General features: G+C 37.2%; 1 protein-coding gene across 1 annotated transcript; it reads left to right on the forward strand.

Moving 5' to 3' along the window:
- On the forward strand, positions 1–27,562 carry LOC125164875 (transmembrane protease serine 11B-like). The gene is given in 12 exon segments (XM_047857612.1): positions 1–357; positions 2,408–2,490; positions 8,242–8,360; positions 13,935–14,050; positions 14,136–14,207; positions 16,012–16,192; positions 17,582–17,620; positions 18,437–18,611; positions 25,753–25,895; positions 26,131–26,244; positions 26,614–26,756; positions 27,401–27,562. Coding segments are annotated over 12 exon segments (1,704 nt in total).
- The last annotated feature ends 116 nt before the right edge of the window (positions 27,563–27,678 follow it).

The following is a 27,678-nucleotide window of genomic DNA, read 5'->3' on the forward strand; positions in this document are numbered from 1 at the left end:
ATGATTGTTCAGCGACCCCCATATTTAATGGTTCCTGTCACTCTAAATACTACATGGTTTGATAGTTATGGTTTGCAAGCTTTGCAGGATGTAAATGCACTTCTAGTTCGTGGTCGTCGCTTTGTAGCTCCTCTTATTCTTGGAATTACAGCATTTATAGCTTTAGCAACTTCCCTTTCGCTTTCTGCTATAGCCTTATCTCAAGAAATTCACACAGCAACTTTTACTGATCAGTTATCAATAAATGTATCCATGGCTTTACCTACACAAGAAATTATAGATAGAAAACTAACGTCTAAGGTTAATGCTTTAGAAGAAGCTGTTCCCATGATTGGTCAGGAACAGACCTCTTTTAAGGTTCGCCTTGCCTTGAGATGTCATATTGATTTTCATTGGATTTGTGTAATGCCCCTAAAAGTTAACGAATCTTTGTATTCTTGGGAGAGAGTTAAAAATCATATCCTAGGTATCTGGAATCACTCAGATTTAAATTTTGATTTAAATTCTTTACATAAAGATATTCGTGAGATTAGTCCAGCTGAGGCTAAGTTTTCTGCCTTACAAATATCAAATACATTTTTTCAAAATTTATCCTCTTATGTCTCTCATAAAAGCTTTTTTACCACTATGATTAAAGTGGCTTTGATTGGAGGATTGATAATTCTTCTTCTTCTGCTTCCAGTCATCGTCAGACTGTTGAGGGGTAGTATCCAGGGGCTGGCAATGGAACTTCATGCCATTAAATTAAAAAATAAAAAGGGGGAGATGCTGGAAGCTGAGCTATCCCAGCCTGAGTGGCAAAGCCCAGGCTGTGGACGGATTGGTGACTGCAAGGCGGCCCACAGACACGGAAGCTTCTTGCACTCCCGCTTTTAGGTAATTCGACCTTAAAACAACCTGGGGTATTGTCTGTTGGGGAATTGCCCTCGACAAGCCCTCTGGGAAAAGAACCATTAGGGAAGAAAGTAAGGTTCCGCAAGAAATTGTGCGGCCTTAGGTTTAGCCCTTGCCATCCCCTATGGAGACTCCTCTACTTACAGGAAGGATAGCCTCATGCATTTGCCAGCAAAGAGGGCCTGTAAAGGAGAGACATAAGGATTTGAAAGCCTCACTCCAGCAACTAAGGAGTGTATCTCTGGGCACAGGTGACTTCAACCCATAGCCCCACCTGGCCCCCCGGAGGCATTCCAGATGATGACTGAACCTAGTCAGTTAAGGTACAGAATGGTTCATTGGTTCCTAGGTGCATTGTCTGTTTGAGAATGTATGAGGCATGGGTTTCTAAGGCTTTTTCAGCCCCTTTCTGGCACCTCGGACTGAGGCAAACACATTGTTCTTCTAGCTTCAGGTGGTTAGGAGGTCATGTCCCTGTAACTGTTCCACTTGAGGTGTTGAGAAATGGAGGGCCTTTCATGCGAACAGCAAAGCAAATGCTTCATAAACTATAGATAATTATAGATAAACGCAGATGCATAATGGAATAATGTAAGAAATTAATCAATAATCAAAGGGTATGTGGGAACATTACGGGAAAATCGCCATGTTATTTCTTAAAGGTTGATTACACATAGGAACGTTTTTAAAATTAGATAATGTTTGGGGCGCCTGGGTGGCGCAGTCGGTTAAGCGTCCAACTTCAACCAGGTCACGATCTCGCGGTCCGGGAGTTCGAGCCCCGCGTCAGGCTCTGGGCTGATGGCTCAGAGCCTGGAGCCTGTTTCCGACTCTGTGTCTCCCTCTCTCTGCCCCTCCCCCGTTCATGCTCTGTCTCTCTCTGTCCCAAAAATAAATAAACGTTGAAAAAAAAATAAAAAAAAATAAATAAAATTAGATAATGTTAGAAAAATATAGATGACGTATGCTACAAGGAAATCACTAGCAAATATAATGCCACGTTTGCTACAATAAATCGGCCAGTTCAACACACTGCTGTTGTCTGTGTCCATTTTTATTTTAGTTTTTTATTTTTAGTTTTCTTTTATTTTAGTTTTGTTTTATTTTCACCGACACTGTTCTTCCTTCGGGAGCCCCTGGTTGCTGGAGCTGGTCTCCGGCAGAAACACTGAAAGCCTCTCCCTGAAACTGAGCAAAGGAAGGATGCCTGCTATTATCATTTTTTTCAACAATGTACTAGAGTTCTATGACATAAGGATAAAACAATGAGTCAGCCAATGAACCAAAACAAAATAAAAAATACAAGCAATGAAAAAGAAGTAGTTAATTCTATTCTTATTTGCAGATGACATGATGATATAGGTGTATGGTAAATATTCAAAAGAAAGTTCAAATTAGAAAAAATAAATGTCAGTTTTCTGGAAAGAAGTTCAATATACAAAAATCAATTGTATTTCTATATGCCAGCAACAAGTATAACACGAAATTTACAGAATAATACCATTTACAATAGGACGAAGTAAATCAAATACAGTTGATCCTTGAACAACACAGGTTAGAACTGCACAGGTTCACTTACAGATTTTTTACGGTACTGTAAGTGTATTTTCTCTTAAAATTTTCTAAATAATATTTTCTTTTCTCTAGCTTACTTTATTGTAAGAATAAGATATGTAATACAAATACAAAATATGTGTTAACTGTTTATGTTATTGGTAAGGCTTCCAGTCAACAGTAGGCTATTAGTAGTTAAGTTTTGGGGGAGTCAAGTTATATGCAGATTTTTGACTGCATGGGGTGGTGTGGGATCAGCATCCCTAAGCCCCTTTTTGTTCAAGGGCCAACTGTATATGAGTTTAATGCTATACATTTTTTTCTAAGCACTGCTTCACATGAGTTTTGACATGTTGTGGTTTTGTTTTCATTTAGTTCCAAAATATTTCAAAATTTCTTTTGAGAGTTCTCTTTGACCAATGTTATTTAGAAGTATGTTATTTAACCTCCACATTATGGGATTTCCAGTTACCTTTCTATTATTGCTATTTCTAGTTTAATTCCATTATGGTCTAAGAGCTGACATTGTATGATTTCTATTCTTTTGAATTTGTCAGGGTGTGTTTTGTGGTTCAGAATGTGGTCCCCCTTGATGAATATTCCATGTGCTCTTGAGAAGAATATGTATTCTATTGTTGGATGAAGTAGTCTATAGGTGTCAATTATATCCAGTTGATTGATGGTGTTAAGATCAACTGTGCTGTTCCTGATTTTCTGGCTGCTGGATCTGTCCATTTCTGATATAGATGTGTTTCTGTATATGTGTCAGACTATGGTGATGGATTCATCTATTTCTCCTTGGAGTTCTATTGCTTTTTGCTTCACGTAGTTTGACACTATAGTTAGGCATACACATTAAGGATTGTTATGTCCCTTCAAAGGCATTATGTATTTCTATTTTAGTGTTTGGTTTTGTTTTATCTCTAACATTTCTTTTTTTTTTGTAGTATTTCCATCTCTGCTTACATTTCCCATCTTTTCTTGCATGCCCTCTACTTTATCCATTAAAGCTATCAGCTTTAACCATAGCTATTAATCATAGTTGTTTTAAATTCCTGGTATAATAATTCCAACATCTCTGCCGTGTCTGGTTCTGATGCTTATTCTGTCTCTTCAAATTGAGGGTTTTTCTGTTTTGTTTTGTTTTGTTTTTTCCTTTTGGTATGTCCTGTAAATTTTCCCTGATAACTGGACATGATATACCAGGTAAATGAGCTACTATAAACAGAACTTTAGTGATGTGGTGGTAAGGTGTAGGGAGAAGAAAAGTGTTCTATAGACTGAAGATTAAGTGTAATCTTTTAGTGTGCCTATGCCTCTGTCCTATGAACTTCACAAGTGTTTTCTCAGTTTTTTTTTCCCCGTGTTCCCAGGAAGGCAGAATGGTCTGAGGTTGGGTATTTCCCTTTCCCAGGTCAGTTAGGTTCTGCTAATACCCCAACAGGTTAGGTTTTGATTAACTAGTTGTCCCCACTGTCAGGCCTTTTAAGAATATTTGTTTTCCCTCTCCCTGCCAGAAGCCCAAAGGGATTTTTTTCTTTGATATGTATTGTGGGAATCTGTTTGAATTTCTGAAAGTAAATTTCACAATACTGTGGGGGTCCCTCTGTAACTGGACCCCTCTGTTGTTTTTAACTCTCAGAGTCATCCATACCAAATCTCCAACAACTCCAACTGTCAGTTACAGTTCAGGTTTTCCTATCCCAGCCCTGGTTCCCATGATGTTTTCTGCTCTTGAGTCTTGACTCCGTTAAGTCAAGACTCACTGTATTCTCTATCTTTCCAATATTTGGGGCAGTTGTTTGCTCTGTGTCCTCCTCTCTATTATGGATCCAAAATGAGTTGCTGATTTCAAAGTCTCTTAAGCTTTATACTTATTATTAGGATGGAATGGCAACCTCCAAGCTCCTTACATGCAGAATTGCAATATCCGGTATACAGAGAGAACTCACACATATCCATAAAAAAACAAAAAAAAGATAAATAACCCAATAGAAAAAGTAAGCTAGATATATGAATAGAATTCTCAGAAGAGGAAGCCCAGAATGAGAATGAGAATCATTCTCACTGGCAATTAGGGAAATTTAAATGTAAACCATAATGAATACAATTCATTTACATCAGAATGATGGCAATACTGGTTATATTAAAATGGATACCTTGTGAAAAATCATTTGACAGAAACTTCTGCCTCATTATAGCTGATGTCAAACTGCAGAAGAAGAAGCCAGTATAATGGATCGGTCAAACACAGATTTAGGATTATCCCTCTTTACCACAAACCTGTTTCTTGGCTGTACCTTCTAGGTGACCAATCTAAGACTAGGCTGTTATTTTTTTCTAAATAGTCAAGTCAAGGAAGTTTGTGATTCCCTGGATGACTCCTCTCTTGAAACCATAGAAAAATGGTAGTCATTAGTACTAGTCAGACAAGTTTCATCATATTTGTTCTGTACATTTCACACAGCCCATAAAAACAAACCAATCAACACTGAATGTAGCACATAAGCCTGTGAAACATTGATCACCTTAAAAGCTACTCTAAGAGGTCATTTTAATTATCACTATCATCGTTGTCACCATCATCATCACCACCATTGTCCCTGACACCACCACAACAATCAGAATATTATGTACAGGTAAATGGGATTTTATCTGGGAGGTAAGTTACAAACCCTAGCAAGTTGCTAGAGTATCTTCTAGCTTTTTAAAAACTGGTTGCTTTCTATAAGTTAGATTTTTATTTCTAGACACTGCTAAAAAGCATGCTACTGTTTTTGAGGTTTAAAGGCTCTGCAAAGTCTCTGGGAAAGCTTTACAAAGTTGGAATAAAAGAATCCAGTTTTAGCAAAATTTTGCTTACTTTTTTTATAAGAACCCTAACATTTTTGTTCTTTAGTAATGTAATTGAAATCGTACCTTCTAATATGAAAATGTTTTCTGGGAAATAATTTAAAAATATAAATTCCATCATGGATTTTTGGAATAATGTACTTTGTAACTTAGGTCCTGAATTGGCAGCAGGCAGACTACAGAGGGGCTCAGAACTTCATAGATTTTGAAATGAATTCCCTTCTGTAGGCTCTCTGCTTTTCTAGAATTTAGGGGAAAGTTAGAGGTGGAGATCATTCAACTCATTTGATCATTAATTTCCCTGTTCCTTATTCACAACTCTTTCCCTAATGATTTAAAGTCCTCTGGGGGGAGGGTTATCTTTATAAAATTTGGGGAATTTTGCACTGGAATCTTGCTTTTTAACACGCTGTTCACTGTATAACAGAATTCAGGTGCATCTAATTCAAATGGTTTGTAAATGAAGTTCTAATAAATGAAAACTATAGTTATGTTTATGCTTTGTGGTTTAACAGCTAATGCAATATCAGAATGTAGTTAGAATATAATCTAGGAAATGATTCCTGGTATGGACTGTGGGGATAAATTATAGTGAGACTGATGTTTTAAAATTGTGAATCGTGTAGTTACCATTATTTTTATCGACATTATTATTGTAATTGATTAAGGTGAACAGTTGATTATACCAAAATAATGATGAGCCCTAACTTGAATTAGATTCAATGCAAAAATGAGGCAGTTATAGTTTAATTATGTACATACAGTTGGTTAAATTCATTGTAGATTAATTTTTAACGGATTCTCTTTGTTAAATGAGTTCATCCTGGAAGGCAGGTTTCTGTCTTTAAAAATGGCCAAGGGGCATGTAGGTGGCTCAGGAGATTAAGAATCCAACTCTTGATTTCGGCTCAGGTCATGGTCTCAAGGCTTGTGAATTCCAGCCCTGCTTTGGGCTTTGTGCTGACAGTGTGGAAACTGCTTGGGATTCTCTCTCCCTATCACTCTGCTCCTCCCCACCACCGCCACCTGTTTCTCTCTCTCTCTTGCTCGCTCTCTAAAAATAAATAAAGTTTTTTAAAAAATGGCCAAGATTAATTTGGTAAATGAGAAAGTAAGTTGTTTCATGAATGGAACTTTTAAAATATTTAGAACTTCATTTTAATAATTTCAGCTATTATTCAAAAATAATGACCAACTCCTCGAGCCCAAGTATCACATTTTCTGGAGGAAAGGTTGAATACACCACTGTGATCTTTTAGATATAAAAGTATCTCCTTAATTGTTTATGATAGGAAGACATCCATAATGAGGGGGAGAAAAGCATCAATGCTCTAGTCAACAGTATGTATTCTCTACCACTTCCCAAAGCTTCTAAAAGAAGCTTTCAAAGAAAAATATTTTATAAGCTGTAGCATAGTGATTCTTTGTATAGAAACCATTTCAGCCACTTTAGAGTCACCACTCAGGCTACATAAATGTTTAAGTCCCTCAAACTAATTTGCATGTCTCAGAAAGACCAAGCTACCAGACTAACCTCCACCTGGCTAATCCAAAACAAATTTGAGACCTCAATATCACAGTAAACTTTTCTGGTTATTAAAAGAGACATATTATCAGATATTCATAAGGTTGTAAATATTTTTATCAATTACCTTAATTGCATACTCCTTTTAAGGTGTGATTTATCTAGTGTAAGAAACATAATACCTGAATAGCCTTTTTGCTCTGAGGATGAGATTAAGCAGCAGGATTCCAGAATGAAGGCATGCATGCAATGCATCTGAAATAGGGAGTTCCTTTGAAGAGCTTTGACAAATAATCCAAGTTTTGGGAAGCACTCATTAACAAATCATCAAAGGGGTATCAAGAAGAGGCAGGATTAAGAGTAGAGAACAGGGCAGAGAGGAAATAAGAATGGGTGGAGTTGCACAGTTGTGTCATAAGGTAATTTTTTTTTAAGGAACTTCTCTACCAAAAAATAAATTGGTCTTAGAGGAATCAAAACAGAAAGATTCTCATATTCATAAGGAATATCTGCCAATCTGCCACATATATCCCCTGATTACAAACTCCTCTGTTTTGCAAGTTTTGTTTAGGATGATGAACCCAAAAGATTGAGGAAAGAGCTGGGGCTATTTTGAAATTTGAAATCAGATTATTATGTGTATGTGTTACAGTACTTCCTCCAAATCAGCAATTTCATGACATCATGTCTTTCAAAGTATATGAAATAACTAGTGTCAAACTTAAATAGATTAGACTAAGGGTAGCCATAAGACCTAATTGTAACCTTGATCACTCTATTAGGGTGATGCCAAGTCACCATATTTTCTGATTATTCTTCATCTAATTGATTGGTTTTAGTGATGAAATTTGCCTGTTTCTTAATTTATATGATGCAAAGAATCCATGTTTATTATGGAAAGATTAGAAAATATAGTTAGGAAAAAAGTAAACAAAAAAAGAAAATAATCTACCCATAATCTCATAACATGGGACAACTCTAGTTGACCTCCTGATTTTCCTTTCACATTTAATTAAAACTTATAAATGGTTATATTATATATTTATTTTTAGGTCTATATATATTAATGTACATGATGTAACTATAGTTTACAAAAATACAATCAGACCACACTTAATGTTTTGTAACCTGCTTTAGATCAATAAAAAGAGCAATTTAATTTCTCTTTTTGAGGACAAAAACCATGTGTATCTTGCTCACTGCTATATCCCTAGAAGCTAACATAGCTAACAAATCTAATATGATTTGTTAAAGGAATGGACATTAGAGTCTATCTTCTCTGAGATGTTTAAGGTTTCTATGTTTCATACTAACATAAGAGCCTAATTATAAATTGTGTTGTATGAGGTGAGGAGAGCCAGGCAAATTTAGACTATCTAGCCCATCTGATTTGAGCTATTTTTTTCTTTTCATAGGCATAGAATATTCTCCCAGAGAAGATCTTGGCCAGTATGGATGGTGATCCTTATCTTTCTTGGAGTGACAGCAGTCTTGGGAGTAACTATTGGTTTCCTTGTTCATTTTCTGGCAGTGCGTCAGTATTGACTATTTTCCATTTTCACCCTTACTACTAAATCTCCTTTTACTTTTAGAAATTGATAAGAAATAATATAAATATTAAATTTCTTAGTGGAAGTTTTCTCATCTATTAACTATGTTCCAACATAATCATTCTCTATTATTTAATACCAGTTAAGAGTTTTTTTGAATCAAATGCCTCATTGAGCCACTCTGACATATTACCAACTATGAGAGTATGGCAAGACTGAAAAGCTCAATATTTTGATGCCAAGATGCATTGTCAATAAAGGAACATATGTATTAGATCAGTAGTTGAGCTGTTATGTCTTTTAGTAAATATACCTAAAATTTTGGAAATCCTTATTCTTCTTGGCTCAATTCTGGTTGTTAAGATACAATTGCAAAATAAGAATGGATAATCCACAAATGGCTCATCTAATAGTAGATAGTAGAAGTGGCTGAATGGCTGAATGTTTATGTAAATTTTATCTTATTTAAAAAAAATTAAAGTACACTCAGAAAGTGTGGCTTTCCAACTTATTTTTACCTTTCAGAAAAATAAACCCTTAAGTCTGTGTAGCTATTTAATGTTTTCAAATAAATTTGATATCCATTATTCTGCTTGATCCTCATACTAATCCTTTGAGTGAAGGAGGGTAGGTTTTATTATCTCTTTTTTCACATGCAAAAAACCAAGATTAAGAAAAGTCAAACACTTGTTATCATAGGCTTTTAAATGTCATAGATGAGCATAAACCGAAACCTTAATATTTAAGTGTATTATTTTACTTTATCATAAGTTTTTCTTTTTCATTCATCTGAAATATATTACCCTGTATAGTGTAGGATATGTATCCAGTGTAGGATACATTTTGCCTAATACAGTGAAAATTCTAGTTTTTCCTTCATTTTGGCCTCTTCTTTGTTTTCTCTAACTATCTTGATCTCCAATTTCAAAACTTGTCCTTCAGAAGGGTCATGTATACTTACAGTCTCTTGTGTGCCATTTCTGTCCTTGAACTCTCTGTAGTCTGGGTTCTTCTGCCCTCTGCTTGATTCTCCTCATTAAAGAATAACATCCATTATATAATTTCCTTAAGGAAAGTGCTCTGAGTTTACCAAATCAAGCCCAATGAAGAAGGCCAGTAGCTTAATTAGTTATCTTTCCAAAATATAGTTTGCATTTTAATAAGTCCCTTCTTCTGGAGAAACAATGCATTCATGAACAGGAGACAAAAGGAGAACTGTAGGTATCCTGGCTTAAGCAAGATATGTGTGGGAAGAGAATTTGCCCTTGACTTTCTCTGTATGGTGAACCACCTAATATTTCAAATATAAGGCTAGATGGACTTTTATTACCTGAAGTTAATTGAACTGGGCTCCTTGTGAAGTAAAAATGGGTACCCAAACTCTGTTGTAAAGGTCACCTAGAGTCAGCTTAAAAGGCGGGTTTGCTCTCAGATTCTGGCTTAGGAACCAATACAGTCTTTGTTAATACTAAGAACAACTTGAGTTGGATGAGACCTAATCTCTCATTCAAGTGGTATGAAATTCGCTTGTCTGTTGAATATATTGTTTCTTAAGACATTATTTTGAGTTTCTACTTCTTGAGTTACCTCAGAAATTAATATTCCACAAGGATCATTATTCTAGAAATGACTCTGGTTCAGCCCTTTCTTAACTATTTTATTTAACTACTATTTAAACTATTTCCAAAAGCTTACACAGACATTTATAAACAATTAAAAAGTCCTTCAGATTGTTTATCTAGCAGTGCTAAGCCCTGGCTTTGTCTCAGAATCATGTGTAGAGCTCTTCTAAAGAAGTATCCATTCCTTGGGCCCTTCCCTTATGTTTTATGATTCAGTGGAACTGAGGCAGGACCTGCCCATGTGTGTCTTTAGGAGCTCTGTAGTTATTCTGATAGTGTTATTCTGATAGACAGTGTTGCAATCTGTGCATCTAAGGCAATGTTTTATAAAGGTAATAACATTTATTTCTATCTTAAAATAAAAGATTTTATTATAAACTTTGGGATGGGCTCAGATTATAATGTAAATACTGACTATTGCTATGCCTGTAACACTGACTATGATTTTATAGGCCACAGTGTAAGGTACAGGGTAGATTCCCATTCAAGTTGTCTAAATAATTGTATTATTCAGCTCAGGCTGCCATAACAGAATACCAGAGACTGAGTGGCTTAAACAACAGATATTCATTTTCTTGCAGTTTGGAGGTCAAGATCAGAGTGCCAGCATGGTCAATGTTGCCTCACATGCCTTTTTTTCTGTGGCATATGGAGTTGGTGGGTAGTTTGTGGAGAAAGAGAGAGAGAAGGAAGAGTCTCTGGTGTTTCTTCTTATAAGGCTACTAGAATCTGACTTAACCCTATGACCTGATTCATGATCTGATTTAACCTTAATAACCTTGTTAAAGGCCATATCTCTAAATATAGGCGCATTGGGGGTTAGGGCTTCAACATATAAATTTTAAGGGGACAATTCAGTTCATAAGGATAATCAAGGGTGGGATGCCTGTGTGGCTCAGTTGGTTGAGTGTCAAACACTTGATTTTGGCTCAGGTCACGATCCCAGGGTCACATTGGGCTCTGTGCTGCACATAGACCCTGCTTAAGATTCTCTCTCTCTCTGTCTCTCCCCCCTCCCCAACCCTGCCTTCTCTTCTACTCGCTCTCTCTCTCTTTCTAAAATAAAATAAAATAAAATAAAATAAAATAAAATAAAATAAAATAATAAAAATAAAACCAAGGGAAAATAAACTTAAAAATTACACCTCAATGGGGCGCCTGGGTGGCTCAGTCGGTTAAGCGTCCGTCACACCTGAGCTGACTCAGGTCATGATCTTGCTGTCCATGGATTGGGGCCCCCCATCAGGCTCTGTGCTGACAACTCAGAGCCTGGAGCCTGTTTTGGATTTTGTTTCTCCCTCTCTCTCTGCCCCTTCCCCGTTCACGCTCTGTCTCTGCCTCTGAAAAATGAATAAACCTTAAAAAAATTTTTTAAAAATTGCACCTCAAATCACCCTGATTTTCAGTAATATAACTAGACTCAAGTATCTAAACATCATGGTTTCTTTGAATATGGGCATGATATATGTGACTTTTGACAAATTAATCTGACTACCTGTAAATACCCAAGTTCAGCATACTGGATATAACACAAAATTAGCAGATTCTAGTTGGTCAGTCTTCTATTTGATGAAAGACTTCATAGATTAAAATCATGAAGTGGTATGAAAGAGGATATTTGAGTTTATTTATTGCAATTTAGTCTTTGTGATTAGTGAAAAAAATCCCAGAAAGCTGAAGTGATATACCAGTACAGCACAGCCCATTGGTGGCAGAGCTTAAACTAGTTTCTCTAACTTCATATGCATTATTTTTTTCAGAATGACCTTAGCTAACTTCTTAGCCTGAACCTAGCATTTGCTTTTCATACATACCAGTTGCTATAAGGAAAAATATAGGAAACCATTGGAATATAGGAAACTAATTTTTATTTTAGATTGAAATGATATTTCTGATTCCCGGGATAATGCATTATTTCATCTCAGAGATCATATATATTTCAAAGCCTACTATTATTATTAGCACTCCTTAGAGACTCTATGGTACTTTTTAAGGTGAATCAAAAGTACAGTTGCTCTCAAAATATATGAATGGATAATTGCTTAACCAAAACAGAGTACCATTTCATATGAGTTTCTATTTTTAAAAGTACATGCATAATGTAGAAGAACTACCTCTAGGCTTGTCCTATTTTAACATTACAGTGGCCCTAGTATATTAGGTGAGACATTTTACATTTGGGGACAGGAAGGAATGGGGAATGTGAGACCTTGTGATGCTCCACCATATATGCTGGAGGGAAGTAGGATGGCAGCAGGAATTCAAGGAATGACTTAAAAGAACGGAAAGCAGGCAGATAGGAAATGGGACAGAAGAAAAGTTATAAAAGGGTATAGATCATCCAGAAAGAAAAGGGAAATGTTTGTAATGTTTCCTGTGTCAGAAGTGTTTAGAAAGATTAACTGGGTAATCACTAGATCAAGAATTTAGATTACACATAAAAAGTAGGTTTCATTTCTAGTGCACACTAAAGTGGATTGTTGGTGGCTGCCTGGATTGCCGTTCTGCTGTGGATGCTGAGGGTATACCTGGCTTGTCAGGGCAGTGGTGTCTATTATCATATGAAGAAAGGAGGGGGACCACTTCATGAATACTGGGTAGTTGCTATTTCTAGAATGGGTGGATATTCACTCCCCTTCATTTCCCTCCTCTTCCTTTCTCCCTCCCTCTAATAATTTAAAAATCTGGGTCGAATGTTAATTTTGAGACAAAAGTATGGAGGGATTTGAGTCTACCTGTTATTTTTAAATTCTTTGAGTATTTCTTTGTTTCACAGGAAATATTTTCTTTTTTTTTTTTATGAAATTTATTGACAAATTGGTTTCCATACAACACCCAGTGCTCATCCCAAAAGGTGCCCTCCTCAATACCCATCACCCACCCTCCCCTCCCTCCCACCCCCCATCAACCCTCAGTTTGTTCTCAGTTTTTAACAGTCTCTTATGCTTTGGCTCTCTCCCATTCTAACCTCTTTTTTTTTTTTCCTTCCCCTCCCCCATGGGTTCCTGTTAAGTTTCTCAGGATCCACATAAGAGTGAAACCATATGGTATCTGTCTTTCTCTCTATGGCTTATTTCACTTAGCATCACACTCTCCAGTTCCATCCACGTTGCTACAAAAGGCCATATTTCATTTTTTCTCATTGCCACGTAATATTCCATCGTGTATATAAACCACAATTTCTTTATCCATTCATCAGTTGATGGACATTTAGGCTCTTTCCATAATTTGGCTATTGTTGAGAGTGCTGCTATGAACATTGGGGTACAAGTGGCCCTATGCATCAGTACTCCTGTATCCCTTGGATAAATTCCTAGCAGTGCTATTGCTGGGTCATAGGGTAAGTCTATTTTTAATTTTCTGAGGAACCTCCACACTGCTTTCCAGAGCGGCTGCACCAATTTGCATTCCCACCAACAGTGCAAGAGGGTTCCCGTTTCTCCACATCCTCTCCAGCATCTATAGTCTCCTGATTTGTTCATTTTGGCCACTCTGACTGGCGTGAGGTGTACCTGAGTGTGGTTTTGATTTGTATTTCCCTGATAAGGAGCGACGCTGAACATCTTTTCATGTGCCTGTTGGCCATCCGGATGTCTTCTTTAGAGAAGTGTCTATTCATGTTTTCTGCCCATTTCTTTACTGGGTTATTTGTTTTTCGGGTATGGAGTTTGGTGAGCTCTTTATAGATTTTGGATACTAGCCCTTTGTCCGATATGTCATTTGCAAATATCTTTTCCCATTCTGTTGGTTGCCTTTTAGTTTTGTTGGTTGTTTCCTTTGCTGTGCAGAAGCTTTTTATCTTCATAAGGTCCCAGTAATTCACTTTTGCTTTTAATTCCCTTGCCTTTGGGGATGTGTCGAGTAAGAGATTGCTACGGCTGAGGTCAGAAAGGTCTTTTCCTGCTTTCTCCTCTAAGGTTTTGATGGTTTTCACAGGAAATATTTTCTGTTACCAAGGTGATTTTCATATTTCTGGAGTTACACACAATGATAGTTGTGAAAATGGAGCTTCACAAGCCAGCACAGATCTGAACAAAAATATAGAGACTAAGGTAAATCAGAGATTCCTTTTAATAATTTCATAATAAATTTGATTGAAACAGACATGATGGCTATTTTGTTTTTTTCTCTTGATAGATGTCTGATGTTTTTCAAAATTCTAGTATATATAAAGAATATATCAACTCTCAGGTCATCAAACTTCTGTAAGTACAAATTCAGTCAGGATCTTATGGAAAGGGAGGTAGACGATATGTCACATCAACTGTGGTTTTAAATAACAACAATAAAAGGAAAGAAGAAAGAAAGAAAGAAAGAAAGAAAGGAAGGAAGAAATCTCCATAAATTAAAATATAATTGCAGTTAACAAATTTCTGTTCAGAGTAAGAACTGTTGTGTACAAATCTGTAACCTCCATACTTGAAGGGGAATTATAAGGTTGTTGATAGCAGCCAGTCCTAACTGACTACTATGATGAAAGATCATTGTAACTCTGTGGAAAACAGAGTCCAATCTTATTGTTTTGGTATTCATATACTAGCCTCCTCTTCTGCCATCCATTCCCATCTGGCTATATATTTACTATAATAACTTTCTTTTGGTCTCTTTAATAATTACTATCACTATAATGACTGTGGAGCAAAGTGAATAATTTAAGATAATACTTGTCTGAATATGTCTTTGAAGTGGTTTGAGTATGGGGGTAGACAGGAGGGATGCAAGGAGGAAGTATCATGGAGCACTGGGGATGAGTGATAAAGAGGGACAGTACTTGTATTTTGGTAATTGCCAATATCCATTCGGGGGGAATTCTGAAGTACCAAAATAAAAAATTCAGCTTGCCAAAAAAACAACCAACTAACCTACTTACCTGTAGACAAACAAAAACTCTCAAAGACTCTTCTATTGATCATAATTATTTGAAAACAGAGTTGTGGATATTTTTTTTTTAATGTGATTTGTTTTGAAAGTCTCCAAAAATGAATTAATCTCCTTTCATAATTAATAAAAAGGATGTAATGAATATATAGATAATAGAGATTCTCTCTATGTTTTAGAGTTATCTTTCTGAGCTTTCTCATTGTGCAGTTCTGTTGGGGTAGAGATGTATGAGAAACTATAGGGAGAAGCTTAGTACTGACTCCTGAATATATGCTAGGAGTTATCTTTTGAATGTTTCCTGGTACTGCATTTTTGTTTCCATTTATCTCTTTATCTAAAGTAATTAGAAAATATCTGTACAAGAACATGGTTTTTACTGTTTTAATAAAATCTTACACCAATCATTTGCTGGCCAGTACTCAGTTTCTCATGTGTGTTTGAATTATTCTGATTTCTAGTTTGTAGTTCATATCTTCTTCCATGAATAATACCTTTGAACCAGTTAGAAGATTTTTAGGGACACTTGCACTTTATACATACTGAGATAATATCTGTGTATTGTTCTTTATTTATTTTTTTTTTTTGTTTTTTTTTTTGTTTTTTTTTATTTTTTATGAAATTTATTGACAAATTGGTTTCCATACAACACCCAGTGCTCATCCCAAAAGGTGCCCTCCTCAATACCCATCACCCACCCTCTCCTCCCTCCCACCCCCCATCAACCCTCAGTTTGTTCTCAGTTTTTAAGTCTCTTATGCTTTGGCTCTCTCCCATTCTAACCTCTTTTTTTTTTTTTTTTTTCCTTCCCCTCCCCCATGGGTTCCTGTGAAGTTTCTCAGGATCCACATAAGAGTGAAACCATATGGTATCTGTCTTTCTCTGTATGGCTTATTTCACTTAGCATCACACTCTCCAGTTCCATCCACGTTGCTACGAAAGGCCATATTTCATTTTTTCTCATTGCCACGTAATATTCCATTGTGTATATAAACCACAATTTCTTTATCCATTCATCAGTTGATGGACATGTGTATTGTTCTTTAATATATATGTAAAGGAAATACGATGATTAAATGTGGGAAATTCAACGTGTTAACAATACATCTTGAAATATCAAGAAACAACACACTAGAACATTTCTGTTGTTTCTTGTCCTGATCCCAATGGTTCAAGGGTACAGTTACAACTGACATTCAAGTTTCCTCCAGCAAAAAGGCACAGCATGAAGACTGAAATTGAAGCTATCTTACATCAGATATTGAAAAACAACATGGCATCCTGGAATGCAGTCCATACTTCCTTTAGACTCATAGGTATTTCACTTATTTCCATTATTTTCTATTACTTAGGTTTTTGGACTGTTTGAAAAAAATGTTAGAAAAAATTAATAAGGAGTTTCAGGAATTTGCTTTGGGGAAAAATATACTTCTCACATTTTGGCAATCCTATGAACGAGTTGGAAATGACAGTGGCATAAAATCTTTGAAGAGTGATAGAAAGGAGGACTAAAGTATGGGCATGCATGTGAGCTTGCAAGGTTTCATGTTTATGTTTGAAAAATGGGATGAAGTACTCTAAGCAAAGCATTATTCCTCCCTTCCCTCTACTCTTGTCAGGATCTCATTACAGGAAACAGATTTGGGACGTAGTTGATCATTCATTGTGGAGACTGCTAGAATAAGAAGGAAGTTGGGGATAGGGAGTTTTCACTGCTCTTGTGGAAGAATGGGAATGATACTATCAAAGAAAAACCAATTGTCTGGAATAATTTCCTAGAAAACAAGGGAAGAAAATGATAGGATTTTGCCCCAGTTCAGAAAATGAAGTCTGTAAATATCTTGAGGGTCCTGAAAAGGTCTTGAAACTCTCATTTGGATTGTTAAAAGGCCTGTTAGGTGATAAGTGTGTGGTTCCAGAACCCAGTTTTGTGGTTCTTCCAGACCGACAGGTGATCCTAGTGTCCTTTAAGGCTATCAAGGCTGACAACTGCCAGTTACAGCTCCTTTACCTCAGAATACCTGTTATCACTGGACCACTTATGAGAACAGAATTTGAGGCAGAGCTTCTCAAAAGAACAATACAATTCCTCGGTGTGTAGCTATTGGGAAAGAAGGTTGCCTCTCTGTGTCCTAGGGATTTAAAGTGAACACTTGCTAGTGGGTCCTCTTGTAGTTCCCCACCTTCTCTCTGTCTCTCAAGTCTCTTCCCAATAGAAAAGATACTTGAATTTAAGTTAAATTCTCAAAGTTTCATAATTCAGTCATGGTAATGAGATGACTCTAAAGAAAAGGATAAGCCCAATGAAATATGATTTTAATTGGAAAATTTTTCTTTATAGATAACTTGGAGTAATTCATATGAGAATTATCATAAGGAAATAAATCCAAAGATAATTAATTCCCAGTGCCTTTTTTAGTGAGAACGTCAGCTTGTTATCTCACTAAATATTTTACTGCAACTATTGTAAAATTGAGAACTTTTTTTTTTTATTTCCCTTTCCCCTTTCCTTTACTAGCTAGTAGAGATGTGGAGAGATGGTCAAAATATAACAGGTAGGAGGTAGAGGATAGCTAATATGTGAATTAGTCTGAATAGTTAAATGTTGGGTGTAATTGGGCTAGAAAAGTTAGCACGTATGTCCTTGGATTGAAGATAATTTCTTGGTGATATTTTATTAATTTTATGTTTTGTTTTAATTTCAGAAATCAGCAAGGCTAATGTTGAAATGCTTACCAAAAACTGTAAGTTAAGAAATTATGACAAACTTAACTCATTCACAAATATTTCCCTATCACTTTCCTAAAAAGTATCTTGAAATATGTAATATGGAAATCTATAGTAGTCTTTCAAAATTATTGGCTATATCAGATATATATCTGGAATTGCTTTTTGAAAAACACTGGCCTGTGAATTTTAACTTTTGTAAGAGTTGTCCAAAAGGATGAAATAAGAGCTGTTTCCAAAGAATGGAATCATTAATGAAGAATATCATATCTGAGTAAGTTAAAATAAAAAAAGATTGAAGGGAAAAAGGACAACGAAGGATAATAAAAAAATATAAAAGTAGGCTATCCCAAATACATTTATTATAGAGTAAAAATAGTTTTGTATCTTCTAAATAAATTCTCTTTAGAGTATCATGTTGTCCACAAGATACATACATGCATTCTTTCACTTAATGGATATTTATGGTGTATCTATTATTCACATGGGGCTTTACAGACAGCACTGCATATGCTATGCAAGATGCAGGCATACAGAAGTAAAGTCTTTACCTTCAAGAATTTTGCAATCTACTTGGAGAGATGAGACTTACAACAAATAGATAAAATAATAGTCATTGGAAGATGATTGAGAGTGAAAAAGAGGATAAGTAAAAGTCACCCAAGCCAAGATAGAGTCAGGTACCGTGATCACAGTACATTCCAGGAAAGAGGTAGCATTGCTTAGGAGATTCTGGACAATCACTGAAGGGTTTCAAGTATTGTTTTGAGATGTATTTCTTGTAAAGCATAATAAAAGATGGCTGCTTTTATATAAATACATCCTTTCTTCAGGTTGTGGAAGACCAGCCAACAGTATCATGGCAGGCAACCAAATTGTGAATGGGAAGAATGCCCTGGTGGGGGCATGGCCATGACAAGCCAGCATGAAATGGAAAGGCCAGCACTTCTGTGGGGCATCTCTGATCAGTAGCAGGTGGCTAGTATCTGCAGCTCACTGCTTTGCTGAGTAAGTGTGAACATCTGACTAAATGTAGGATTTGGGGTAAACTGTGGGGATTAACCTAAATACATGAATGTTCACCAAAACCAAGTGAAATTTATAATTAACCTGAATAACCAAAGAGCAGCAGAGGCATTTAAATTTGTCAAAGAGGAAAAAGTGAGAGGAAGTAATTCACATTTTCCAAAAAGCTACTTTGGCCTGACATTAAGTGCTTTATTTACATCATTTTATTCAATTGTAACAATAGTTCTGTATGGAAGTTATAATTTAACCTATCTAAAGATGAGGAAAGTAGGGTTCAGAAATGGTGATGTAACTTGGCAAAGTTCATACAACTCCTAAATAACAGAAATTGAATGTAAGCCCAGCTATGTCTGACTCCAGTTATTATGTGCTTATTTTTATTGCCCTCCAGAGGTTTACTACCTAACTGAAGATATTTAAATGTGATATGTTAAAAGTAGTAGGCAGTATCGTGCAGTAAATGTCACATATACAACAAGATAGTAAGTTCTATGAAAATTTGATGAAGAAAGGAGCATTCCAGCTGAGGTATGAAAGTGTAAGATTTGACCAGGAATCTAAAGATATAAGATATGATTGATACAGTGGGTAGATGGGAAAGAATAATATGTATTTTGGGTTGGGGAAACCACTTTCTTCAGATGTGTTGAGATAGAATAACATAATTTGCATTCTGTGGACAGCAAACAGAACAAATTTGAAGTAGAGAACCTTTGTTAAAAGAAACATTAGAGGTTTACCTGGGTGGCTCATTAAGTGTCTCACTTTGGCTCAAGTCATGATCTCACAGTTGTGAGTTCAAGCCCCGTGTTGGGCTCTGTGCTGACAGGTCAGAGCTTGGAGCCTGCTTCGGATTCTGTCTCCCTTGCTCTCTGCCCCTCCCCCACTGACTCTCTCTCTCTCTCTCTCTCTCTCAAAAATAAATAAACGTTAAAAAAAAGAAAACATTAGGGAGGAGCCAAGATGGCAGAACAGCATGGAAGCTTTTTGTGTGTCTCACATCCATGAAATACAGCCAGACCAACACTAAACCATTCTACACACCTAGAAAACCGATTGGAAGATTAACAAAACAATCTGCACAACCTGAACCACAGAATTCAGCAGGTAAGCGACACGAAGAGCTGAACTTGGGGAGCAAGAAGCCCCAAAAGGTAGGGAACCCCTCTAGTGGTAGGAGAGAGGATGGAGACTGGGGAGGGGGGGGAGCATATGGGAAAAGCACCCCTCCCCAAAAGCAGCTGGAGAGAAAATGGAAAATTGGAAACAGCTGCAGGGACTAAACTAAAAAGGGAGAAAGGAGAAAGGACAAAGGAGAGGGTTTAAATTCCATTAAGACTGTAAACAAAGGGAGCACAAAGGCTGCAACCCCGCAGCTCGATACTTGGTGGTGCTCTGGTGGGAAGGGTGAATCCCCAGGAACAGAGTGGGGTCCGGGAGGTTCTCGGGCCACACGGGGAAAAGTGGTTCCACTGCTGGAAGGACATTTGGTAGAGACTGTTGAAGCCACCTGGTCCCAGCAGACCCCGGAAGGCAGCCACATTCGCTGGTCCTGGGTCAAGGTTGTTGAGGGTGAAGCCTGGTGTCAGATGTGTGTTGCGATTTTCCATGGTCCCAGAAAATCTGAGGCTACACTGTCTCGCGATTTTGGTGGGGGAGCGGGCTGGCACCTGGCTGCAGTCTCAGGGCACTGGAAACAGCAGGATCCAGCAGGCATTCCTGGGTGCAGTCAACATTCGGCCATTGCTCATTCAGCCATCGCTTGGTGAGCAGAGCCGGTCAAAGCCACAGTCCTTCGAAAGTAAGGGGCTGGGGAAAACAGCTGCATCTGAGACAGAACTTGGGAGAGAGGTATTACCTGGGGCCTGGTCATGGAGCATGGAAAAAGCGGGGAGTGGACAAGAGCTGAATACAGAGGATCGGGCACAACTGCTGATTCAGAAGAACAGACCGTGTGGCTGAGTGGCACCATTTTTCACTCCTCCCGCGCATGAACATGTGCACCCACGAGCACTGCAACAATCCACTGTGTTGGATTTAACCAACACAGACACAAGCAAGATGTCTGAACCAGAACTTAGAATCGCGATAATAATAATACTAGCTGGAGTTGATAGACTAGATTAGATTAGAATAGATTAGAATCCCTTTCTGCAGAGATAAAAGAAGTAAAAAATAGCCAGAATGAAATTAAAAATGCTATAACTGAGCTGCAATCATGGACGGATGCAGCAGCACCAAGGATGGACAAGGGAGAACAGAGAATCAGTGATAGAGAGGACAAATTTATAGAGAATAATGAAGCAGAGAAAAAGAGGGAGATTAAGGCAAAAGAGCACAATTTAAGAATTAGAGAAATCAGTGACTCACTAAAAAGGAACAACATCAGAATCATAGGGGTCCCAGAAGAGGAAGAGAGAGAAATAGGGGTAGAAGGGTTATGTGAGCAAATCATAGCAGAAAACTTTCCTAACCTGGGGAAAGACACAGACATAAAAATCCGGGAAGCACAGAGAACTCCCATTAGATTAAAATAAAACTGACCATCAACAAGGCATATCATAGTCAAATTCACAAAATACTCAGGCAAGGAGAGAATCAGGAAAGCAGCATGGGGAAAAAAGTCCCTAACCTACAAGGGAAGACAGATCAGGTTTGCAGCAGCCCTATCCATAGAAAACTGGCAGGCCAGAAAGGAGTGGCAGGATATATTCAGTGTGCTGAATCAGAAAAATATGAAGCCAAGAATTCTTTATCCAGCAAGGCTGCCATTCAAAATAGAAGGAAAAATAAAAAGTTTCCCAGACAAACAAAAATTAAAGGAGTTTCTGACCACTAAACCAGCCCTGCAAGAAATATTAAGGAGGACTCTCTGAGGGGACAAAAGATGAAAAAAAAAAAGCAACAAAAGATTAGAAAGCAACAAAAGCAACAAAAGATTAGAAAGGACCAGAAACTCCATCTCTACAAGCATCATAATGGCAATAAATTCATATCTTTCAGTACTCACTCTAAACGTTAATGGATGGACTCAATGCTCCAGTCAGAAGACATAGGGTAACACAATGGATAAGAAAACAAGACCCATCTATATGCTGTTTACAACAGACCCACTTTAGACCCAAAGACACCTACAGATTGAAAATAAGGGGATGGAGAACCATCTATCATGCTAATGATCAACAAAAGAAAGCCAGAGTAGCCATACTTATATCAGACAATCTAGACTTTAAAATAAAGATGGTATCAAGAGATGCAGAAGGGCATTATATCAGAATCAAGGGGTCTATCCACCAAGAAGACCTAACAATTGTAAACATTTATGTGCCAAATGTGAGAGCACCCAAATATATAAATCAATTAATCACAAACATAAAGAAACTCATCAATAGTAATACCATAATAGTAGGAGACTTCAACACCCCACTCACAGCAATGGACAGATCATCTAATCAAAAAATCAACAAGGAAACAATGGCTTTGGATGACACACTGGACCAGATGGACTTAACAGATATATTCAGAACATTTCATCCTAAAGCAGCATAATATACATTCTTCTCCAGTGCACATGGAACGTTCTCCAGAATAGACCATGTACTGGGACATAAATCAGCCATCAGCAAGCACAAAAAGATTGAGATCATACCATGCATATTTTCTGACCACAACGCCCTGAAATTCGAAATCAACAACAAGAAAAAATTTGGAAAGGTAACAAATACTTGGAGACTGAAGAACATCCTACTAAAGAATGAATGGGCTAACCAAGCAGTTAAAGAAGAAATTAAAAAGTATATGGAAGCCAATGAAAATGATAGCACCACAACCCACATCCTCAGGGATGCAGCAAATGTGGTCATAAGAGGAAAGTATATACCAATCCAGGCCTTCCTAAAGAAGGAAGAAAGATCTCAGATACACAACCTAACCTTATGCCTTAAGGAGCTGGAAAAAGAACAGCAAATAAAAGCCAAAACCAGCAGAAGACAGGAAATAATAAAGATTAGAGCAGAAATTAACGCTATCGAAACCAAAAAAAGAAAAAAACCAGTAGAACAGATCAATGTAACCAGAAGCTGGTTCTTTGAAAGAATTAACAAAATTGATAAACAATTAGCCAGTTAGATCAAAGAAAAAGGAAAGGACCCAAATAATTAAAATCAAGAATGAAAGAGGAGAAATCACAACCAACACAACAGAAATAAAAACAATAATAAGAGAATATTATGAGCAATTATATGCCAACAAAATGGGCAATCTGGAAGAAATGGACAAATTCCTAGAAACAGATACACTACCAAAACTGAAACAGGAAGAAATAGAAAATTTGAACAGACCAATAATCAGTAAGGAAATCGAATTAGTAATCAAAAATCTGCCAAAAACAAGAGTCCAGGGCCAGATGGCTTTCCAGGGGAATTCTATCAAAAATTTAAGGAAGAGTTAAGACCTATTCTCTTGAAACTGTTCTAAAAAATAGAAATGGAAGGAAAAATTCCAAACTCTTGCTATAAGGCCAGCATTACCTTGATTCCAAAACCAGATGGAGACCCCACTAAAAAGGAGAACTATAGACCAATTTCCCTGATGAACATGGATGCAAAAATCCTCAACAAGATATTAGCCAACCAGATCCAACAATACATTAAATAATTATTCACCACGACCAAGTGGGATTTATACCTGGGCTGCAGGGCTGGTTCAATATCCACAAAACAATCAACGTGATTCATCACATCAATAAAAGAAAGGACAAGAACCATATGATCCTCTCAATAGCTGCAGAGAAAGCATTTGACAAAATACAGCATCCTTTCTTGATAAAAACCCTCAAGAAAGTAGGGATAGAAGGAGCATACCTCGAGATCATAAAAGCCATATATGAACGACCCAACACTAATATCATCCTCAATGGGGAAAAACTGAGAGCTGGGAAACTGGACAGCGACATGCAGAAGAATGAACCTGGACCACTTTGTTACATAATACACAAAAATAAGCTCAAAGCGGATGAAAGACCTGAATACAAGACAGGAAGCCATCAAAATCCTCGAGGAGAAAGCAGGCAAAACCTCTTTGATCTTGCCCACAGCAATTTCTCACTCAACACATCTCTGGAGGCAAGGGAAACAAAAGCAAAAATGAACTACTGGGACCTCATCAAAATAAAAAGCTTCTGCACAGCGAAGGAAACAGTCAGCAAAAGTAAAAGGCAACTGACAGAATGGGAGAAGATATTTGCAAATGACATATCAGATAAAGGGTTAGTATCCAAAATCTATAAAGAACTCAACCCAAAATCTATAAACAACCTCAACACCCAAAAAACAAATAATCCAGTGAAGAAATGGGCAAAACACATGAATAGACACTTCTCCAAAGAAGACATCCAGATGGCCAACAGACACATGAAATATGCTCAACATCACTCATCATCAGGGAAATACAAATCAAAACCACAATGAGATATCACCTTACACCTGTCAGAATGGCTAACATTAACAACTCAGGCAAAAACAGATGTTGGTGAGGATGCAGAGAAAGAGGATCTCTTTTGCATTGTTGGTGGGAATGCAAGCTTGTGCAGCCACTCTGGAAAACAGTATGGAGGTTTCTCAAAAACCTAAAAATAGACCTACCCTACCACCCAGCAATTGCACTACTAGACATTTATCCATGGGATACAGGTGTGCTGTTTCGAAGGGACACATGCACCCCCATGTTTATAGCAGCACTATCAACAATAGCCAACGTATGGAAAGAGCCCAAATGTCCACTTATGGATGAATGGATAAAGAAGAGGTGGTATATATATACAATGGAGTATTACTCGGCAATCAAAAATAATGAAATCTTGCCATTTGCAACTACGTGGATGGAACTGGAGGGTGTTATGCTAAGTGAAATTAGTCAGAGAAAGACACAAATCATATGACTTCACTCATATGAGGACTTTAAGAGAGAAACAGATGAACATAAAGGAAGGGAAGCAAAAATAATATAAAAACAGGGAGGGGGACAAAACAGAAGAGACTCATAAATATGGAGAACAAACTGAGGGTTGCTGGAGGGTTTGTGGGGGGGGATGGGCAAAGTGGGTAAGGGGCATTAAGGAATCTACTGAAGTCTTGGCTTCACTATATCCTAACTAATTTGGATGTAAATTTTAAAAAATAAAAAATAAAGTTAAATCAAAAGAAAGAAAACATTATTAGAAAATATATTCAGAACATTTGTTATGTTGATTGGGCATGTCTTTAATTGACAAGATGCTTACTTCCTGAAGATCTCTTTTACAAAGCATGTTTGCAGGATTTGTGTTTCTGAAGCAATTTTCAAACAGTAGTCCATGGATCGTGAACTACCCAGGGGACTTGTTAAAAGTATAGATCTTTAAGCATCACACCAGACCTTTTAAATATAAATCTCAAGAGGTGAAGCCTGAATTAATTCTAAGGGAGTTGAGTTTAAGAAACACATTGAGAGTGTGGAGTCACTGAAGGTTATTGAACGGGAGAAGGATTGAACAATGTCACCATTATATGAAGTTCTTAGAAATTAAAATTAAAAAAAAAAAAACAGCACCTGGCATTTTGAGGGAAAGTGAGAATAGTTAGACAGTATGTTATGTCTTAAATTGAGAAAGAGTTTCAGTGGGGAACTGGAGAAATGACCAGAAAATTTAAATTAGAAGTCAAGATGCGTTGACTTGGTAAACATAATAGGGTAATTGGGTGAGAACAAGTGGCAATTTTTTATGGACAAAGATGTAGGTTCATGGAATCTGGGTGTTTGGCACTACGTGATTCTGGACCCCATCCATTGAGGCTGCTTCTACGACTCCCACTTAAGTTGAATACTCAGGAACTGGATGGGGCTTTAGTAGCAGAAGACATCGGTGACTCTACTTAGGAGTATTTGCAGAAGGCTGACAGCTCTAATTGTCCTTTGAACTATTTTATTTGTAACATCTCCATGTCAAAGACATCTTTAAAAATTAAAATTTGGTGCTTTCTAGTGTTGGTTGGGAGCCTAACGCTTTATAAGATAATGACCACTAGTGAACACTGTTGTCACTCAAAAACTACATATATTTTAATTAAATTGTGTTTTCCAGGAAAAATAATTCAGGAGATTGGACTGTCAACTTTGGAACTATAGTAAATAAACCATATATGACACTGAAAGTCCAAAACATTATTTTTCATGAAAATTACAGCAGGGCTGTGGTTTTTAATGATATTGTCCTTGTACAGCTTGCTGAAGAAGTCTCTTTTTTTTTTAATTTTTTTTAATGCTTATTTATTTCTGAGACAGAGAGAGACAGAGCATGAGTGGGGGAGGGGTAGAGAGAGAGGGCGACACAGAATCCGAAGCAGGCTCCAGGTTCAGAGCTGTCAGCATGGAGCCCGACGTGGGGCTTGAACTCACAAACCGTGAGATTGTGACCTGGGCCAAAGTTGGCTGCTCAACCAACTGAGCCACCCAGGAGCCCCTGAAGAAGTCTCTTTTACAAAGTAGGTTCACAGGATTTGTCTTCCTGAAGCCAAAATGAAGCTTCCGGAAAATGCCAGTGTTATAGTTACCGGACGGGAACACTTTATGAATGGTAAATTTTTCTGTAAAAGTGTAATAGCTTCATGGGAATAATTATTTAAGCAGTCAATCAGTTAGCCAATCAACCACTCTCTCATGCAATTAATCAGTCACTAAATATATCAAACAAACAAACAAGTGTTGGGACCAAAAACTTGGCATTGTCTTCAATTCCTAAAATGCCTCTGGGAATAAGAAGTGGAAAAATTGGAATTATGTGTGAGGTAGCCAGTTACAATAAACACCAGAAAGGGAGAAATCTACCCTCGGACTGGCCTGGTTCTTGCTGACGAAAAAAAAAAAAAAGAATATTCTATAGATATTCTTTGTCTCTACAACCAAGGTTAAGATCCCCATGATACACAGAATTTGTTGCCTTTAGGTCCTCTTCCAGCGATACTTCAAGAAGCCTTTGGGAAGGTTATCGACAACAAAGTTTGCAATCATCCACATTCATTATCTGGTCTGGTTACCAACAAAATGCTATGTGCTGTGTTTAAGTCAGGAAAAGCTGATGCCTGTCAGGTATGTCTAGACATATTATCAAATCATTTTGTCCCAAAGTACTAATTGAATTGAAGTGTTTATCAGTACAAATTTCTTTTGTGTGTATTAATGATTTCCATAGATTAGCTTATTTTGATCCACATAACAGATATTTATTAATCCCACTTATATATCAGACACCAGCCTACATGCTGGGGATGTATTGCTGAACAAAATCTCTGCCTTCATGGCAGTCTAGGAATCCATACAAAGGATAATACTTACATGGTGATAAAATAAATTTGGCCCTATTTTCTGGGCCATCTGCACAATGCGCTGCTATCTCTTCCTTACCCAGAAATGTGGCCGGAGGTTTAGCATGTATACACGTCACCCATTTCTCAGGCTTCATTCATGATGAAGCAGCCAAGTCACTTTGTCTTCATAGTCAAGGCTGAACTCATTATAAAGTTCAATTCTGGTCAATCCAACATATGGCAGCTGTAGGCAGTATATTGTGATTTGTAGTTACCCTTGGTTTTGAATAAACCTAAGTTCCACAGTTCTAAGCTCAAAAGAAAGTGGACTCTTTTCAGTACCCAGGGACTTCTGATAAGTCCAGAGAAGCAGTAAAAGGAAATTCTTTGACAGGACAAGAAACATGTCTTCCTATCTTCTTCTAGAATGATTCTGGTGGACTGCTAGCTTACCCTGACTCTGGAAAAGTCTGGCACCTTGTTGGAATAGTAAGCTGGGGTGATGGATACGCTAAAAAGAATAAGCCAGGTGTTTATACTCCAGTCACTGCTTATCATGATTGGATTACATCCAAGACTGGGCTCTGAAAGAAAAGTAACTTTGGAATGGACCATAAAGACAGCTAGCCGTAGGGTATTCTTATCTGTTGCTTCAAATCTTTTTCACTTTTGATTGTTGATATAAATCACTTTCTTACATTCAA

This window comes from Prionailurus viverrinus, chromosome B1 (assembly GCF_022837055.1).
Source record: "Prionailurus viverrinus isolate Anna chromosome B1, UM_Priviv_1.0, whole genome shotgun sequence".
In the NCBI taxonomy this organism is placed as follows: Eukaryota; Metazoa; Chordata; class Mammalia; order Carnivora; family Felidae; genus Prionailurus; species Prionailurus viverrinus.